General features: G+C 50.1%; 1 protein-coding gene and 1 pseudogene across 3 annotated transcripts in view; both read left to right on the top strand.

Annotated features, from left to right (window-relative positions):
• IL20RB (interleukin 20 receptor subunit beta) overlaps window positions 1–12855 on the top strand; it is a 38906-nt gene extending 26051 nt beyond the window's left edge. For 2 of the 3 annotated variants that reach the window (XR_016233288.1, XM_017346797.4), the window contains exon 7: window positions 3723–5416. Coding sequence is in view for 2 of the 3 variants with exons in the window: in XM_017346797.4 (XP_017202286.1) it covers window positions 3723–3830 (108 nt within the window). In the remaining variant the exon portion in view is untranslated. Of the gene's footprint in view, window positions 1–3722; window positions 5417–6914 lie in introns of those variants that run through there. The other variant, XM_017346798.4, reaches the window with a different exon arrangement.
• A 724-nt stretch (window positions 12856–13579) lies between these two features.
• Window positions 13580–14208, top strand: LOC149127155 (protein lin-28 homolog A pseudogene; annotated as a pseudogene).
• The last annotated feature ends 4793 nt before the right edge of the window (window positions 14209–19001 follow it).

The raw sequence follows: 19001 nt of genomic DNA, 5'->3' as shown, positions 1-19001 counted from the left end.
CTAGATCAGAAGTGGAGCAGCTGGGACTTGAACTGGCACCCATGTGGGATGCTGGCACTACAGGCGGTAGCTTTACCAGCTATGCCACAGCACCAGCCCACAATGTTGTTGTTTAGATCAGCTTTTCCCCTATTGATTAATTGTGTAGCTGTTCTATCAATTGTTGAGAGAGGGATGTCAGAATCCCAACTGTGAGTGCGGATGTGTCTGCTTCTCCCTTTATGTTGGTTTTCCCTTCGTGTCCGTTCCTACATGCATTTCTTTCCATGAGGCATTCAGCTTCTATTTTTCTTTACCACGCCCCTCCCCAATTTTTAATTTAATTTATTTGAAAGGCAGAGAGAGAGATTTTTCATCTTCTGGTTCACTCCCTCAAATAGCTGCAATAGCCATGGCTGGCCCAGGCTGAAGCCAGGAACTCCATCCAGGTTTCCCATGTTGGGGTGGCAGGGGCCCAAGTATTAGACCATCTTACGCTGCTTTCCAAGGCACATTATCAGGGAGCTGGATCAGAAACAGAGTAGCTGGGAGTTAACCCAGCACTCTAATATCGGATGCTGGTGTTGGCAGGCGACGGCTCAACTCACTGCATCACAGCATCAGCTCCTACCACCCTACCCCCGACTTTTAAAGTAGACAGATTCTTTGCCTGTATGTGTTTCTCCACGGTGTAATGTGAGAAACAGATCACCAGTGCCCATTACGTCCCACATGTGTCCTGGAGCTGGGTGTCACCACCACGGTCTCCCAACTCCCTTTGCCCCACCGTCTCCCCTGCAGCCCAGCCTAGCTGCCTGTCAGCATGGGCATTACCTCTAGATTATCCTCCAAACTATTAGAAAGCAATTTCTCGCCATCCTTGGAGAATCCGCTCATCTTTCCAATTAAACCATGAAAAATAACCAGCTAGAAACCCTTGACAATTCTTCAAGAAACCCTCCTGAGTTTGTGTAATTGTTCTGTGTGGATGAAACATTTCTCGTCCACTGCCACAGTTCACAGTTGGTGGTGGTTGCATTCTGAAATACGCTAGTAGGAATTTCTTTTCATTAAAGTTTGTATCACCAAGCAAGAATCGAAAGCAACAATATTTAAGCCAGGAAAATTATATCAGTTCTACCCAGTGTATAGTTAAAAATATAATTTGTTTTCCCTGTCTTTTATCCGTAGTCGCTTCATATGAATGGGCACTTTGGTGCTGAAGAGTCTCCCTTTCTTTTCTGTGACTTTCTTTTATTCTTTCCCTTCTTGCTGTCATACTCCAGCGAATGTGGGTAGCAATGGGATAGGAGGTCCACAGTGATAATTCTTCCATGAACCATCGCGCATATGGCCTTGAGCTCTCCATAGACAGTGGAGTTTGTGGGCTCTGACGCCTCTGAAGCCAGAGCATGCAAGGCAGTGAATGTAATTCAACGGCGAGAGGAGGTGGGGCCGTGGCAGCCATGTTCCGTCTAAGAAGCCAGCTGCTTCTCTGCTCCCACAGGAGCTGCCAAGAGGGATCGTGAGCTGGTATTGCCAGGGCTCCGCATTTTAAGTGAGAAACCTAAAAATTCAGGCATTTATGAGAAATCTCCTGATTTTTAAAAAACCGTTTGCATTTTTTTAAATTTATGTGTGAGAGAGATATTTATTGGCTGGTTCATTCCCCAAATGCCCACAATGGCCAGGACTGTGCCAGGGCAGAAGCTGGGAGCTCGAGCTATCACCTGCTCTCTCCCAGGGTCTGCAGTAGCAGGAAGCAGGAGTCAGGCGCTGGAGGTAGGCAGCAGACACAGGCACTGTGATATAGGGTATTGGTCTCCTAACTGGTGTCTCTGACGCTGGGCTAAGAAATCTCCTGACTTTTAAAGGTTGAAAACTAGTTCAGTTGTTTAAAAAAGCATCCGCTGAGCCTTGTTTGGAAGTTAGTTCTGCTCTGTGGGCCAACAGTGTGATACCGTCTGAAACTGGGAGACCGTGCCGTATAGTGTTCTAGCGCTGCACCATTTCAGAGCTGCTAGTCCTCCGTGACGGTGAAACATTTGAAATGGGGTTGGTCCAAATTGAGGTGTGTTGTAAATACCAAATGCATAACTGATTTTGAAAACTCAAAAGAATCTAAAACATTTCAGTAACACTTTGATATTGATTACATGTTAAGATGAACATATTTTGCATATATTTATTAATACATATAAAAATTAATTCCATGTATTCCTTTCTACCCTTCAAAACGTGCTGCTAGGTTTTTACACAGCACGTGGGGTTCATGTTGTATTTCTCTTGGACAGCATCGCTCTGGATTTTAAAACATAGTCAAGGGTAACACTGTGGATGTGGGCGGCCAGTGTCCTGCGGCTCTGACTGGACACCGCACGCAGCGAGCCCTGCTTGGATTATCCTTGCCTGGGGCTGGTTGCCAGTGGACACTAACAGAAAACCCCTGCAGCCGCCCCTTTCCCAACAAGGCTGAAGTCTCCTGGGACAGTGAGGTGGAGGAAACCCTTGGGAGATGCCCTTGGGAGTGAGGACAGGAAGGGCCATGGACGGTAAATGCAGAAGAACCTAGCAGATTCGGTGGTGTTCAGCAAGCTAGCAATGGGTGGGAGGGCGCCTCTGATGACTCCCTGGTACAACCAGCAATGATCGCTGTATCGTGGCAGCTGGGAGAAGATGGCAGGAACATGACCCCCGTTGAGCCCTCTCGGGGGTGGACTTTGACCTGGGTGCTGGCCATAAACCACCCCAGACCAGCACATTCTTCTCAGAGTTGTCCAATGGAAGGAGGCTAGATTTCTTTTTTTTTTTCTTTTTTTATTTATTTTACAGGTAGAGTTATAGACGGGGGCGGGGGGGGGGGAGAGAAACAAAGAAAGAAAAAGAGAAAGGTCTTCCTTCCGTTGGTTCACCCCCCAAATGGCCACTACGGCCGGTGCTGTGCCGATCTGAGCCAGGAGCCAGGTGCTTCTTCCTGGTCTCCCATGTGGGTGCAGGCGTCCAAGGACTTGGGCCACCCTCCACTGCCCTCCCGGGCTACAGCAGACAGCTGGACTGGAAGAAGAGCAATCGGGACTAGAACCCTGAGCCCATATGGGATGCTGGCACCACCGGCGGAAGATTAACCAAGTGAGCCACAGCTAACCAGAGTTATAGTTTTTGTGGGGCAGGGTCTCAGAAAGCGAAGCATCGACTAAGCAGGGCCACCAGGGAACAGGATCAGCCACTTGGGAGCTGATCTCAGTCAATCAGGAAGCCTCTGGTCTGGGGGCTGCCGTCATCTTTGGGGCCTTTGTTGCTTGGAAGTTAACTGATCAGGGAGTTGGCCTCGCAGCTGAGAGGTCTACAACTCACGTGGGAGTGCTTAGGCTTGATTCCCGGTGCCAGCTCCTGACTCCAGCTTCCTGCCAGTGCAGATCCGGGAGGCAGCGGTAAGGGCTCAAAAAATTGGTTTCTGGCCACCTATGTGGGAGATGTGGATTGTGTTCCTGCTTGCCAGCTTTGGCTTCAGCCTCCGCTGGGCCCCAGCCCAACCCTGGCCACTGCAGACATGTGTGGGGTGAGCCAGTGGATTGGATCTCTTTCTGTCTCTCTAACCACTCCCTCTGTCTCTCTGCCTCTCAAATAAATAAATAAAAAAAATAAGAGAGCAAACTGATCGATTAGTTGGAATGTTTGTGGTGCTCTTTCCTCCTGTTACTACTGTGAGCATTTAATGAGTACTAACGGAAATTATTTTTCAGAAGATAACCAGTTCAGCCCAGAAGTTGATCACGTGCAGAAGGGACGATGAGGACGCCTGCGCCACGGCTGTGCTGTCTGCCGAGGAGCTCTGCGGGGTGTGGCTGTAGCAGGCGTGGGCAGGGCCGGGGGAGCCTGAGAGCCTGGGCGGCACCACACGGGAGCCGTGGAGGGAGGCTGTTCTTTTGGTTTCCTCCACGGATGATGGACAGGGAAGCCTGCTGTGTCCACATCTCAGAAGCAACTATGGGGTGGACTGGCTTGATGGATAAAGCACTGGCTGGGGGCTCGGAGAGTGACTGGCGTTGCTGTTCCCAGCAGAGTAACCCTGGGGATGGCCCCCAAATGGCCCATTTTCTCACCTGTAATGAGGGGATTAGCTGCCTGCCTCTCAAACACACACATTCTCTCTTGTGGGTATATAAAAATCTCCCCAGACTCCAGGAACCCGGTGACCCTGCCTCCCTCTGGCGATAGGTTCTGCTTTCCTGGAGAGCAGGATACAGATGTGGAATAAGAGCAAGGACCCCATGCCCCGTGCACTTGGAGGTCACACTGTCCTTGAAGAGGAGAGGAAGGATGGGTGCAGGGTGACTGGCTCAGCCAGTGACAGTGGGTGACCCAGAGGGTGGCTTCAGCCCCACTGACCGAGGACCCACATAAGCACTGGGGGCCCACGGAATACTGCAAAGTGCAGACAGCGTGTGCATGCTGGGGGCTGCAGGTGGGCGTGTGTGTATTTGAGAAGAGGGCGCAAGGATGTGGATAAGTGTGGTGTTTGCTGTGTTCCTCTGTCCTCTAGAGCTGCTACGATGCAGAAGGAAAAATAAAAGGGGGTTGCCCTAGGCCGTCTGTTCGGTTCCTACCGAAAGTGGTCTTTAGAGTTCTAGTCGCATTGTCAGCTTGAGTGCAGGGAGGCTGGCAAGGTTTCCTTGGGATAGGAGTGGGGGTACGCCCAGGAAGAGTGGGGGGTACGCCCAGGAAGAGCTAGGAGTGGGGGAAGGCCCAGGCAGAGCCGTCTGTCCTCTGCTCACAGACTCTGGGAGTCCACAGCCAGGGCTGCCTCGGGTGGTGCAGCCTCCAGCTGCAGGAGAAGCTGGCAGAGGTGGCTGGCAAAGGCTTCCCCTGGTCCGGTCCTCCTGGGCACATCCTGGAGGTCCTGTGGGAACCCTCATTTCCCTGAGGCAGCGTGCGTGGGGGATCCCCAGCCGTCTCAGTCTGTTCCTGTGGGACCCGCCTCTGGATGCCCTCTCCCTCGCCTCTGTGCTGCCAGGTGAGCCAAGGCCAGAGAGGGGAGGGAGGGAGGGAGGGAGGGAGGGAGTTTCCTGAAGGGTGAAGGGATTGATGAGCAAGCCCTATGGCTCCACATTTTAGCCTCTACCTCCCCCAGGTCGGGGGCTCTAAGTTGGTTCATCTCAACCCCCACTTCTTAGGCCCCTTCCAGCCAGCTGGGGTGGAGAAGGTCTAACCGCTTCAGCCAGGTGTTTCCCTTCTACAAGACAGAGGCCCAACCCCAGCCCCACCTGGTGGGGTCTCCAAGAGACAAGAGGGTGGGCTGTGCCCCGGGCTACGAAGATTCCTTTGGAGCATTTTGTATGCTATTGTGTTGTTTGTTACAAAGTGTGTGTTAATTTTACATTTGGCCTACACTGGAAAATGTTCAGTTTTCAAAAATAAAGTGTACTTTTACATGGCTCATCACCTCCTCCCTCTTCCCTGCCCGATTCCCTGGGGTTCTGCCCAGGCCTGGGTCTGAGAAAGGACCCCTGACCTCCCTCTGCTCGAATCTCTCTCAACTTGTCCCAGGGCCCGTGCATTGCAGTGGAACAGGGAACAAATAATCACATGATAACAGTAACCACGGGGTAGCTGTTTGGCTTAGCTGTTAAGATGCCTTCATCCCACATCAGAGGGTTAGATTCTTGCCTCTGGCTCCTGACTCCAGCTTCCTGCTGATGCACACCCTGGGAGGCAGCAGGTGATGCCTGAAATGCCTGGGTCCCTGTCACCCATGTGGGAGACCTGGATTGGTTCCTGGTTCCTGGCTTCGGCCAGGCCAGTCTTGGCTGTTGCGGGCATTTGGGGAGTGAACAAGCTGATGGGAGTGTTCTCTCTCTCTCTAAAAAAAGTCAGTTTTAAGTGAGCTATCTAGTATATTGGGGGTTTATACACTTTAAGGAAAAATGAAAGGCAGAACAGAAAATATAGCCTTCTAAGAATCATTGAGTGGAGACAACAGAGCAGAACTGTCAGATAAGTCCTTCATAATCACCTGTGTGAGAGATTAGGGGTGATTCTCACGGGATGGAGGGCCTTAATTCTGTCAGGGTTATTTGAATATTTATACATCCCAACTGGTCAACTTAAAAATTAGGCTGCTGGGGCTGGCACTGTGGCATAATGGGTAAAGCCGCCACCTGGGACACCGGCATCCCATATGGGCGCAGGGTCTATGCATCCCTGCTGCTCCTCCTCCAATCTGGCTCCCTGCTGATGGCCTGGGAAAACTAGTGGAAGATGGCCTGAATGGTTGGGCCCCTGCTGCCCATCTGGGAGACTCAGGGGGAGCTCCTGGCTCCTGGCTCCTGACATTGACTTAGCCCAGCCCTGGTTGTTGCAGCCATCTGGGGAGTGAACCAGTGGATGGAAGACCTGTCTCTATCTCTCCCTCTCTCTGTAACTCTTTCAAATACATAAATATATATATATATATTTTAAAAACTAGCTTGCTATAGATGTCATGAATTTCAGGTCTCGCTGTGGTTGCCTCGGCAGGGCCAGAGCGAATGGCTGCGCGGGCCTTCCACAGCCAGAGGTCAGACGTTCCCCGACTCTGCAGCAAAGCAGCGGGGCAGCACTTCCTTGGGATACGCAGTCTGAAACCCAAACTGTGTCCTATGTTTGTACTGATTGTTGTGCGTGTGTGTGTGCATGAGCTATTCTCTTATCAGGCAGAGAAATCATTATTTATTTATAATTATTATAACCCAGATTTCAGTATTAGTGAAAAGGCAGGTCAGTGCTAGATCTCAAATTTGAGCAAGCACAGTGCACTGTTAGAACTGAATCAAATGTGTTCATATGGGGGGAGGACCTTTGTTCAACATTACCTTAAAAATAGTTTAAATATTTCACCTCCATAAGGCACCCCAATGCCCATGTTTTGGTTTCTAATGTTCTTTTCCTCTCCCAAGGAGCCAAGGTTTCCTGGAGCAGTTACTGATTCCTTGTCTGGAGATGAAAGGCACATGGGGACCCTAGAATGACTGGCTACCCCTTGTTGGGCCAGAAAGCAATGCTTGAAGTCATTGGGTCATTCAAAAATCACACAAAAGGCAATCTAAAAAGAGTCGCTACTGTCCAAAGTTGGGACGGTATGGGCATCAGGAGAATGCTGGCTGGCACCAGCTGACAGGATAAATGTGGGAAGTCACCAGTCCGTGATGACAGCCAACAAGAGCAGAGCAAACACAATGAACAAAGAAGGTGCCTTGGTTAGGATGTGTTGCTTCTTGTTATGCAGTTTCGTTGGGCTTCTGTGTCAATGCATGACATTTGTAAAAAAAAAAAAAAAAAAAAAAAAAAGCCTACCAGAAGGCACTTTTTCCTGCCAACTCGGCCCAAGCCACCACTGCCTCCCACCTGAACGCCTGTAACACCCGCCCCCCACCCCCCCCACTTCCCCCTGGGCACCTGCTTGGCGCCTGTCTGCCAGGGGATTCTGTGGCCCAGTTCTTTCAAGTTCCTCCTACACACGGATTGCAGACTCTCTTAAAAAAAAAAAAAGATGTTTTCTCTTATTTTTTGTGTGCCCTATTTTATTCTTGGGCTACAGTAACTCAACTCCTGTGGGTTCAGATCTCAGTTTGCGTTCGCTCTGTCCTGACCAGATCCCTTCCGGGAGCCCACCTGGAAGGAAGGACCTCATTATGTCCACGGGTGTCTGGCGCCACCTTGTGTTGAGTTTGGGAATATTTCTTTTGTTGTCACTTCGCGCTTCCTGGACTTGCTGGGTGGAGGAAGGAAAGCTAAAATTCTCAAGGGCTTGGACCCTAACAGACCTCCATAATCACTAGTGGAGTGGGCCCTTTTGGGCCACCATCTCTTTGCCCCGTGCCTGTATCTCTCTCTCTCTCTCTGTATTGTTCCCAGCATGTCCTAGGGGGCTGCCCTGTGCCCCAGGCTCTCCCTTCCAACCCCTTGGCTTCTGCCTCCCTCCCTCCCTCCCTCACTCACTTTGTTGGTCTTTCCTCTGTGCTGCCATTCCCTACTTCTGGGGAAAAAAAAAGAGACTGATTTGGGACATCTGCTGTCCTATTTCCAGCCCACTCCTGGGCTAGGCTGGCTCTTTTACTCCTTGAGCTGTGAGTTTATAGAAGGGAATTTGTCTTTGTAAATTCTGACTTTCAAATAAATAAATAAATCTTAAAAAATAAAACCAACCTGGCTGTTGGCATACTGAGTGCCTGCACAAGCCTCAGTAACTCCTGCATTTTGCATCTGTACTGAAAACCTCTCATCTGCGGTGGGCCTTTGGACCAGCAGTTAGGCCTGCTTCTCCCATCAGAGTGTCTGGATTGAGTCCGGGTGCTGGCACCAGCTCCTGAGCCAGCTTTCTGCGAAGGTGCACCCTGGGAAGGCAGCAGATGATGGCTCAGGTGGTCAGGCTCCTGTCACCCACCTGGGAGACCCACCTTGAGTACCTGACTCCTGGCTTTGGCAGCAGTGGACTGTGGGCATTTGGGGAGTGAACTAGTGGATGGGAGCTGTCTGTCTGTCTCTCAAAAAAGACAAAAGCAAACAAAAATAGTCATCTGGGAAGCAGCCACACCCATCCAGAGTTCCTGGACTTGCATGCAAATCTTTTACTAAATTGCGTCACTGTACGGCTACGCCCATGGAAAAACACTGACTTGGCAGGAGCCCGTTGCGATCTCACACCTCCACTGTTGCCCCACCATCCTGACTTGAGTTTTGCATCTTGCAGTTGGAAATAGAACCGAATAGGACATCCCCAGCCCTCAGATTCAGCCTCAATTAAGGAGGCCAACGAGGTGGACGACCGAATTCTGGCTGCACGCACAGAATTTAATTTAGCAGATGGCAGCAACTAGATGGCGACCTTGAATTAGGAGCAACTTCGAACAGCCCGATTGTAATTTATGAGATAATCTCTTTTTAACACAAAAGGATTTGTCCACTTACAAACATTTTGGAAAGCTCTAAACATTCATCGCAGTAGAAGTGGCATCTCGAGACTTCTGAGTACCGTCTGCTTGGAAATATGCCCTCCAAACAGGAGGCGCCTGGCGGCTGAGAGTCTGAAATGGGTTGGGTTGGCTTTGTAAGGGTGTTGGGAATACAGTTTGTGGACTTTTAGCCGTGCAGACTGGTGACGCTGGATGCCTGTTTGTGGAATTAGAAAGCGTATGAATTGCAGTGTTTTTAAAACCAGCAGGTCACTGCCTGTCCTGCATTCCCACTGCCTTTCTCACCTTCCCTTCTGCCCTAAATTCCTTCTTCCTTTATTTAAATTTTATTTCTAAAAAGATTTTTATGTATTTATTTGAAAGGAAGAGTCAGGGGAGAGAAAGAGAGAGAGAGGGAGGGAGGGAAGGAAAGGGAGAGAAAGAGGATGAGAAACTTCTGTCCATTGGTTCATGCATGCCATCCAGGTCTCCCACAGGAGTGGCAGGGACTCAAGCACTTGGGCCTTCATCTGCTGCCTTCCCAGGTGCATCAGCGGGGAGCTGCACTGGCAGTCGTGTGGCTGGGTTTCCAACCGGCGCTCTGATGGGAGGCACGGGAGGTGCTGCAGCAGTGCCTTCATCTGTCACACCACAATGCCGGCCCTTCTTCCTTTATTTTACTAACAGGTTTTAAACTTAGAACGAGCCGGCGCCGCAGCTCACTAGGCTAATCCTAGTTCAGTCCCGGTCGGGGCGCCGGATTCTGTCCCGGTTGCCCCTCTTCCAGGCCAGTTCTCTGCTGTGGCCAGGGAGTGCAGTGGAGGATGGCCCAAGTGCTTGGGCCCTGCACCCCATGGGAGACCAGGAGAAGCACCTGGCTCCTGCCATCGGATCAGCGTGGTGCGCCGGCCGCGGCGGCCATTGGAGGGTGAACCAACGGCAAAGGAAGACCTTTCTCTCTGTCTCTCTCTCACTGTCCACTCTGCCTGTCAAAAAATAAAAAAAAAAAAAATAAAAAAGAAAAAGAAAAAAACTTTGAATGATAAATTTATTTTTTAAAAAATATTTTATGTGAAAGTCAGAGTTACACATACACAGAGAGAAGGAGAGGCAGAGAGGTCTTCCATCCACTGGTTTGCTCCTCAATTGGCCGCAATGGCCGGAGCTGTGCCAATCCGAAGCCAGGAGCCAGGAGCTTCTTCCGGGTCTGCACGTGGGTGCAGGGGCCCAAGGACTTGGGCCATCCTCCTCTGCTTTCCCAGGCCTTAGCAGAGAGCTGGTTAGGAAGTGGAGCAGCCGGTCTTGAACCAGCGGCCATACGGTTAGCCGGCACTGCAGGCAGCAGCTTTACCTGCTACACCACAGCACCGGCCCCCTGAATGATAAATTTAATTTTTGGTTGTCAAAAGCCAGCTTCAAGTTGAAGGACTGATTAAAACAAAACAAAACAAAACAAAACAAAACAAAACAAAACAAAAAACAACTTGGGCCCAGGGTATGGTTCTAAACAGACTGCAAAATACCCATTTCCAGAGCTGGGTGTGGTGGTGTGGGGTGGATGCCGGGAATTGGGCCTTTTTTTTCCTTTGGCAACAAGACTTTTTAAGATTTATTTATTTGAAAGGCAGAGAGAGAGAGAGAGAGAGACAAAGAAAGAGAACGAGATCTTCCATCCACTGGTTCATACCACAAATGGTCTGATCCAAAGCCAGGAGCCAGGAGCTTTTCCCAGGTCTCACATTTGGGTATAGGGGCCCAAGTACTTGGGCCATCTTCCGTTGCTTTCCCAGGCTCATTAGCAGGGAGCTGGATCAGAAGTAGAGCAGTTGGGACTGGACCCAGCGCCCATATGAGATACCGTCATCACAGGCAGTGGCTTTATCTGCTATGCCACAGTGCCGGCCCCTAATAACTCACTTTAAAAATCATTTTCTACCTAAAACAGTTATTCCCAGTTGGAATTTTTGAATAAAATGCCATTTGAAACTTTATACAAAGGTGTTAACATGTGCTAGGGGAAGCCAGATGATGTTTCAGCTTACCTTAAATTCAAAGAATGTAATTTTATGACTTACTCTGGTGCAACCCCTGTGGAATGCAAGGTCAGGAATCTGGGGCACAGTGCGTTTGCTTCTGGGGAAGGATCTGGATTTCCTCACCGGCACGAAGCAGCTACAGCCTGCATGTGACGTCAGAGGCTCTGCTTATAAGCACTGCGGTTGTTATTAGCTGGTTCCATTAGAACCCACAGGATGTCAGAATTGTATAATTCTGTAGAAAAGTTTTCAGTTGAACTTCCTGAAAATGGTGCAATAGTGAAATAATCTGGTACATTTTTCAGTAAATGAAAATTGTGTTGTAATTTGATATACCTGCTTATGTCTTTTTAGTTACAACTGTATCGAGGTCTATCTGGTTGTGTTTTATGGCATTCTTACACGGTGTGGGAAGGGTGAGTGTTCTGTAGTACTAATGTTATTGCTAATTGTGCTTTCCAAGGACTTCGGAGCATTTGCAGTTGTGCACTGTGTTGACCTGCGAGTAAAATAAGGTCAGTGCCAGTCGCCGCCTTCTAAGAGCTCTGGGCTATCAGCTGTCCTGATGCCAGGACCTTCAAACTGAGTATGAAAGCAAACGGTAGAGCTGCAGCTCTATGCCAGATAAGGATTCAGAGAGTCGAAGTGTGAGCTATTATTAGTGACCATACAGCCCAAGAGAGTTTAAATTTTTTTTTTTTTTGCAAATCCTTAGTAGCTTGCAGCATAAAAACAAATAAAAAGTAAGCATTAGAAAAATTGAACTGTATTTTTAATGATTGGATAATTTGTGTTAATATTGTAATGTTATTTTAGAGCCATTTTAAGACAAAGAAGATAAGTAATTATGTAAATTTTGTTAGGGATCCAGTTTTTTTTTTTTTTGTATAAGAGATAAGGAAAAATACTGTAGAATGAAGAATTTGAGAAGGAACCATTATGTGGTTAGAACTGGACTGGAAAAAAACCAATGTGAATGGATGCTTCCAAAAGAACAGAAATAGTTTATTAAAAATGCACACCTTCTGTCTCTGGCTATTGAAATGACCAGGGAGCCACATTGGCCCACAATGCACTTGGCTCCCGCGTTCAGGTTTCCAGTACTCTTCCCACCAAAAGCATTTTGGGAGACATAGTAGATGTCAGACTTTGAGCTGCAAGTTCAAGGCGAAACTCAACACTGAACATCAAGGCCAGAAACCAAGGCATAAATTAGCCTGATCCCAAGACCACAGGAGCCAATCCAAAATGGGGCCCTTCTGGCCAAAGTGGAGACAATCTGAGCATCAGAAGGGGAAGCCAGGCTGAGGTCACTGGGCACAGCATACATGGGGAAAGCCATGTAAGCTAGAAAGCCTACATCAAGTAGTCTTGGAGAAGGTGGAGACCAGGGGACTATCTGCTGAGTCATCGGCCTTGTTGGTATTAATCTGAAATGATGAAGAAAACAGAAGCCAGGAGACACAAGCACATCACGTGGAATGACTCATTCGGCCGTGTCAGGCAGCGCCACACGCAGTACCACAATCCCACTGCGCGGTCTTTGCTCATACTCACGTGCTAAGAGGCCCTGTGACACCGATGCCTGCAATTGCGACTGGTCGTCAGCCCCTGCATTTCTTCCTGCATGCAGATCTTAAGAAGACAGCAGCAGTCCTGTTGAAAAAAACATTTTTTGAATCTGTTTCTTTGCTGTATTGATTAAAAGGAAGCCCTCTTCCAAGAAATAAATTCCTTATAATAATACCTTCATAATAAGCCCTACAAAGATGACAAAACTGGACAGTGAGTGTTATCAGTTCTAAGAACATCGAACAGCTTGAGCTTCCCTAATCTGAAAATCCAAAGTTCTCTGAAATCTGAAATTTTTGACTGCCAAAGCAGATTTTAGGTTTTTAGAGTTGGGTTACTCAACCAATAAAGTCTATGCAAAAATTCCCAAATCGGAAAACCTGGAAATTGGAAACTCTTCGGATCCTAAGCATTTTAGATAAGGAATACTCAACCTGTATTTAACTTTCATCACACACACATACACACACAGAGTGAAATGTCCTGACAATTGCCATTAAAATGTAAAGACATGTTTTCAGGGGTTTTGCAAACCTGGCAGTAGTTCTAAAAGCATAGAAGACATTACATATATCTGTAGAGTAGTATTTACGTGTAAAACCTGTAATTATAGATGGTGAAAATGAACGCTTCTACCTATCAGTAGCAAAGAGCAAATTTTGATCAGCCATGTTAGAAGAAAGAGTAAGTTATGCCTCTGTTTTCTCGAGTTATAGCGACACTACAGAGTCAGCACAGACCTGGGCAGGCGTTGGGGGCAGCAGTGTAGACCCCGGGAGGGACGCCTGTGTCTAACGTCAGAGAACCTGGGTTTGAGTCCTGCTTCTGCTCCTGAGTCCAGCTCCCCGCTAACCTGCACCCAGGGAAGTAGCCGGGGTGGTCCAAGAGGAAGACCTGGGTTCAGCTTTGGCCTAGCCTACTCCTGGGGAGTGAACCAACAGGTGGGAGAGCTTTTTTTCACATTGAAAAAAAAAGTACTTAGAATGCCCTTTGCCTCCGGACTTCTCTGGGGCCAGCAGCCGCCTGACTAGGGGCCCGCGGCCGCGGGCTCTGCGGACGACCATGGGCTCCGTGTCCAACCAGCAGTTTGCAGGTGGCTGCACCGAGGCGACGGAGAAGGCGCCCGAGGAGGCCCCGGAAGACGCGACCCGGGTGGCGGATGAGCCGCAGCTGCTGCACGGGGCCGGCATCTGTAAGTGGTTCAACGTGCGCATGTCCATGACCGCCCGCGCTGGGGTCGCGCTCGACACCCCCCCCCCCCCCCCCGCCCCGTGGACGTCTTTGTGCACCAGAGTAAGCTGCACATGGAGGGCTTCCGGAGCCTGAAGGAGGGTGAAGCAGTGGAATTCACCTTCAAGAAGTCCGCCAAGGGCCTGGAATCCATCCGTGTCACCGGGCCTGGTGGGGTGTTCTGTATCAGCAGCGAGAGGCGGCCAAAGGGGAAGAGCATGCAAAAACGCAGATCTAAAGGAGGCAAGGGCTACAACTGTGAGGTCTAGACCATCATGCCAAGGAGTGCAAGCTGCCACCCCAACCCAAGAAGTGCCACTCTGCCAGAGCATCAGCCATATGGTGGCCTCGTGCCCCCTGAAGGCCCAGCAGGCCCCCAGCGCCCAGGGAAAGCCAGCCTACTCCGGGAGGGTGAAGAGGCGATCCACAGCCCTGCCATGCTCCCCGAGGCCCAGAATTGAGCCACAGTGGGTGGGGGCTGGTTTTTTGGCTATCAGGAAGTTTCAAGGAGCAGGCATCAGCTGCAGAGTGGAGAAAGTGGGGACAGGGTGGGTTGAGGGGAGCTGGCATTGCCACGTATCCTGGGCTGGGGTTCACAGCATCACCCCTTTTCCCCTCGTGCCGGGAGGAAGGAGTGAGGCAGGGAATTCCAACCATGCTATATCCAAATGCAATTAAGGGGTTTGGGGGGGTATCACCCTGTAACCTGCGTGCTTTATCTGAGGCCCCACGTGCCAAATCTAGCTTTGGAAAGTCGCCTGGATGGGGGAAGTTTTCCTTTGAAGGAAGGATATGGAATAATACTTCCCTAGCCAGGGTGAGAAGCTTGGTTGTGGGACCAGATTCCTGGACCCAACCCCCAAACCACTACGTCCTGTGGGAGGGACTCTCGGGAATAAGGCAGGGTTTTCCACATCTTGTTTCCTCATAACTCGATCCTGGGACAGGGTGCTGGGAACTGTCCCAAGCAGTGGGTTGTGATGATTGGCAAAAAAAAGGGTGGCTAGGGGAACAGTCACAGACCCGCTGCTCCTGACCCCATGCTGGGCCAATGTGATTTATTTATTTGCTCCCTTGGATAACTACACCTTGGGTCCCACTTTCTCCAGGATGCCAACTGCACTAACTATGTGCCAACGACATATCTTGTGCATTTTAACTTTTTTTTTAATATAAATAGTCTGGGTTTGTATTTTTGTATATTTTAATCAAAGGCCCTCATTCCTGCACTGTGTTCTCAGGCCATGAGCAAGCTCAGGACTAAGTCTGCAGCAGCTCCAGGTCTGCACAGCAGGGAAGGCTTTTTGTTGTTTTTATCACCATGGAGAGCAACTATTTGGAGTGCACAGCCTATTGAACTACCTCATTTTGCCAACTGGAGCTGGCTTTTTTGCCACAGTGTCCTCTTGAAACCCCCTCCACCTTGAAAATGTTTCAGGGAGATGAAGTGTTAATGGGGTTGCCCCCTGATTGAGCTCCTCCTCCTGGAAGATGGAAAATTAGTCTGGACAGGAAAAGATGGAGCAGAGAAGTCAGACAGGCCATGCCAGCTGAAAGGCCCGGAGAGGGAGCCGTGGTCAGGGCTGCCTGATCCTAGGACACAGGTCTCTTGCTTCAGTTAACAGAGCCATCCTTCACCAACCAGATTTAGGTGAGGCCCACTATGTGCAACAGGGTGTGTGTGTTTGTGTGCACACACGCATGTGTGAAAAATGGGAGCTGGTAAGGATGCGTTAAAGACCAATACCCCTCTACCCATCCTGTGCTGTCCAGGGGTGAACATGAAGCAAGGACTAAAAAATCCTTAACCTTTCCAAATTCTTGGCTTCCAGGGAGACCCATAAGTGAGGGCCTCGGTGGTGGTGTCCAAGCCAGTGTCCTGCCCTGTGACTGTAGTGATGACTGTGTCATGGTAACTGAAGGAGAAGGGGGTTTCATGTACATGCTGAGAGATCACCGCAACCTACCTCACTGTGTTGAAACGGGACAACTGCAATAGAACGCACTGGGCGATGTGTGTCTGGTCCTGGGTTCCTGTCTCCCCCAAATGCTGCCCCCCTTCAGTTATTGTGTTGTCTGGGCTTTGTGGGACTTCACTGCGTCTCTGAGGTGGTGATTGCTAGGTGGCCTAGTTTGTGTAAATATAATGTGTTGGTCTTTCTCCATGTTCTTTTGGGGTTTTATTGTTTACAAACTTCTTTTTGTATTGAGAGAAAAATAGCCAAAGCATCTTTGACAGAACGTTCTGCACCAGGCAAAGGATCCGAAACACAGGAGGCTCTCTTCTTGAAGCGGGGATCTTAAGCTGTCTTTGGTGTTCCCCTTCCCCTATCCTATTCTGGATCTCTGTCCTTAAAATTTGACTCTAACTTACCCTCTTCTCCATTCCTCCACCCACACATAAAAGTTGAATCCTGGGTGTCTCCACACATCTAAAGGATTCATGCAAAAATCCTGAACAAAATAGGAAGCTCCGCCCCTTGTCTCAACCTCCTGAGTCAAGACCATTTCCTGATGGGACTCATGCCAAAGACTTAAGACACTGATGCATTTGGATGGGTCAGACCTCAATTTATCCGAAAGAAGAGAAGCTATTGGGCACCTTCTGTGTAGAAAAGGGGTTTGGAGACCAAGCAGGGGACTATGAATGTACATCCAAGTCACTCAGGAACTTTTATGCAGGTGCAAGAAACTTATGTCAAAGTGGCCATAAGATTGTTTGATAGAAGACAGACGAATGTAACTCCATGTTTATTGCTAGAAACCAAAGCTTTGTGTGAAATCTTGAATTTATGGGCGGGAGGGGAGGGTAGGAAAGCTTGCTTCTGTTCTTTGGCTGACCCCCCCCACCCTTCCTGAACTGCAAGAGAATAAGTCCCCTTGGGTTTGGTGACCCCATCACTGGGGAGTGTGTATTTGAAGGTTGATTTTTGCTGTACTGGGTTCCTCCTTTCCCATTTTCTAATTGCTTTGTAACACATATGCTGACTCTCCCCATCCCTTCTCCTTTCCCTGGGGAAATACAATGAATAAATCAAGACTTATTGGTACTGAAAAAAAAAAGTACTTAGAATGAGAGAAAACAAACACTAAAGAGGTGTGTTAAGTATTGTATACCTCTGCAATTGTTCCAACAGTATTCATTTTTTAAAGATTATTTTATTGAAAGTCAGAGTTACACAGAGAGAGAAGGAGAGGCAGAGAGAGCCGTCTTCCATTTGCTGGTTTGATCCCCAATTGGCCGCAATGGCCAGAGCCGTGCTGATCTGAAGCCAGGAGCCAGGAGCTTCTTCCAGGTCTCCCACGTGGGTTCAGGGGCCCAAGGACTTGGGCCATCTTCCACTGCTTTCCCAGGCCATAGCAGAGAGCTGGGTCGGAAGAAGAGCAGCCAGGACTCAAACCAGCGCCCATATGGGATGCTGGCACTGCAGGCAGCAGCTTTACCTGCTACGCCACAGCATCGGCCCCCAGTATTCACTTTTTTTTTTTTTTTTGACAGGCAGAGTGGACAGTGAGAGAGACAGAGAGAAAGGTCTTCCTTTTGCCATTGGTTCACCCTCCAATGGCTGCCGCGGACCACGCGCTGCAGCCGGCGCACCGCGCTGATCCGATGGCAGGAGCCAGGTGCTTCTCCTGGTCTCCCATGGGGTGCAGGGCCCAAGCACTTGGGCCATCCTCCACTGCACTCCCTGGCCACAGCAGAGAACTGGCCTGGAAGAGGGGCAACCGGGACAGAATCCGGCGCCCCCACTGGGACTAGAACCCGGTGTGCTGGCGCCGCTAGGCGGAGGATTAGCCTAGTGAGCCGCGGCGCCGGCCTGCAGTATTCACTTCTATACCTAATTTTGTATCCAAATTTCATATTCTGCTTTCAGGGGTGATGCCAAACTCTTCCAGCTGCAGGTGCCACAAGACTTGTTGTGCCGTTTCTGCGGCGGCCTTCTGGTGGGGTGGGCTGGTTCTCTCTTTCTCCACAGCCCACCCAGGCCAGGCACCGGGCCTCGTCACCTTCCCAGCTCCAGGGGCCACCCACGGTGACCCACACCCGGATCTGAGTGCTTTGGTTCAAGTTCTTTTGCAAGGGTGTGTGTTGGGTCCACCTGGGTCCAGCCAGATTGGGCCCCGAGAGCAGGGCCTAGGAGGAGACCAGGGCCGTGAGGGTGACAGGGGCTGAGGCCCTGCAGCTTCCTGCCCCACCCCTCTCACTGTGTTCATGCTGGCTCCTAGGGCAGGAGGAGGCGGGGAAGTCCACCAGGGCAGGGCTCAGTCAGGCAGGGCCTCGGGTTCCAGCACCGGGGAACCCTGGAGGCAGATGGCGATGGCCATGGAGCCCAGGTGGCTCAGCTTCTTCCTGACTGGCCACTCTGCTTTGGGCCCCATGTGGGTGCTGAGGCCCCGGGTGGGGCCGCGTCTGTGCCAGGCAGTGCATTCCTCAGGCAGCCCTGTCACCTCTCTATTCCAGTGTGCGGTGCCCAAGCCCCGCTTTTTTTTTTTTATTTTCAAAGATTTTATTTATTTGAAAGGCAGAGTTACAAAGAGAGAGAAGCTCTCTCTGCCTCCTTTCCCCTCAGTATAAGTCTTTTAAATAAATAAATCAATCTTTAAAAAAAATAAAATATGGGCGCCAGTCCGAGTCCTGGCAGCTCCACTTCCAATCCAGCTCTCTGCTGTGGTCTGGGAAAGCAGTAGAAGATGGCCCAAGTCCTTGGGCCCCTGCACCCACGTGAGGGACCCAGAAGAGGCTCCTGGCTCCTGGCTTGGGATCAGCACAACTCTGGCCATTGTGGCCAACTGGGGAGTGAACCAGCGGGTGGAAGTCCCCCCCCCCGCCTCTCCTGTCTGTGTAACTCTGACTTTCAAATAAATAAATAAAATCTTAAAAAAAATAGAAGAGGGAGAAGGAGAGAGAGAGAGAGGGGTCCTCCACCCGCTGGTTTACTCCCCAAATAACCACAATGATTGAGGCTGGGCCAGGCCGAAGCCAGGGTCCAGGAAGCTCTTGCAAGTCTTCAAGTGGGTGGCAGGGCACCGAGTACTTGGGCCATCTTCTGCTGCTTTCCCCAGGGGCATTAGCGGGGAGCTGGATCAGAACTGGACTGGCTGGGACTTGAACCGGTGCTCATATGCGATGCTGATATCACCGGCTTCATTTGCTGTGCTACAGTGGAGGCCCCGGCCCCTCTTCCTGCCCCTCTTCTCCTAGTTGGTTTGCTCAGTCAATCCCCCCGACCCTCCCAACCCCAGACTAGATAAA

This window comes from Oryctolagus cuniculus, chromosome 4, assembly GCF_051225735.1.
Source record: "Oryctolagus cuniculus isolate XC-2025 breed Fujian yellow rabbit chromosome 4, ASM5122573v1, whole genome shotgun sequence".
Taxonomy (NCBI): domain Eukaryota; kingdom Metazoa; phylum Chordata; class Mammalia; order Lagomorpha; family Leporidae; genus Oryctolagus; species Oryctolagus cuniculus.
This window is presented reverse-complemented; position numbering and strand designations above follow the sequence as displayed.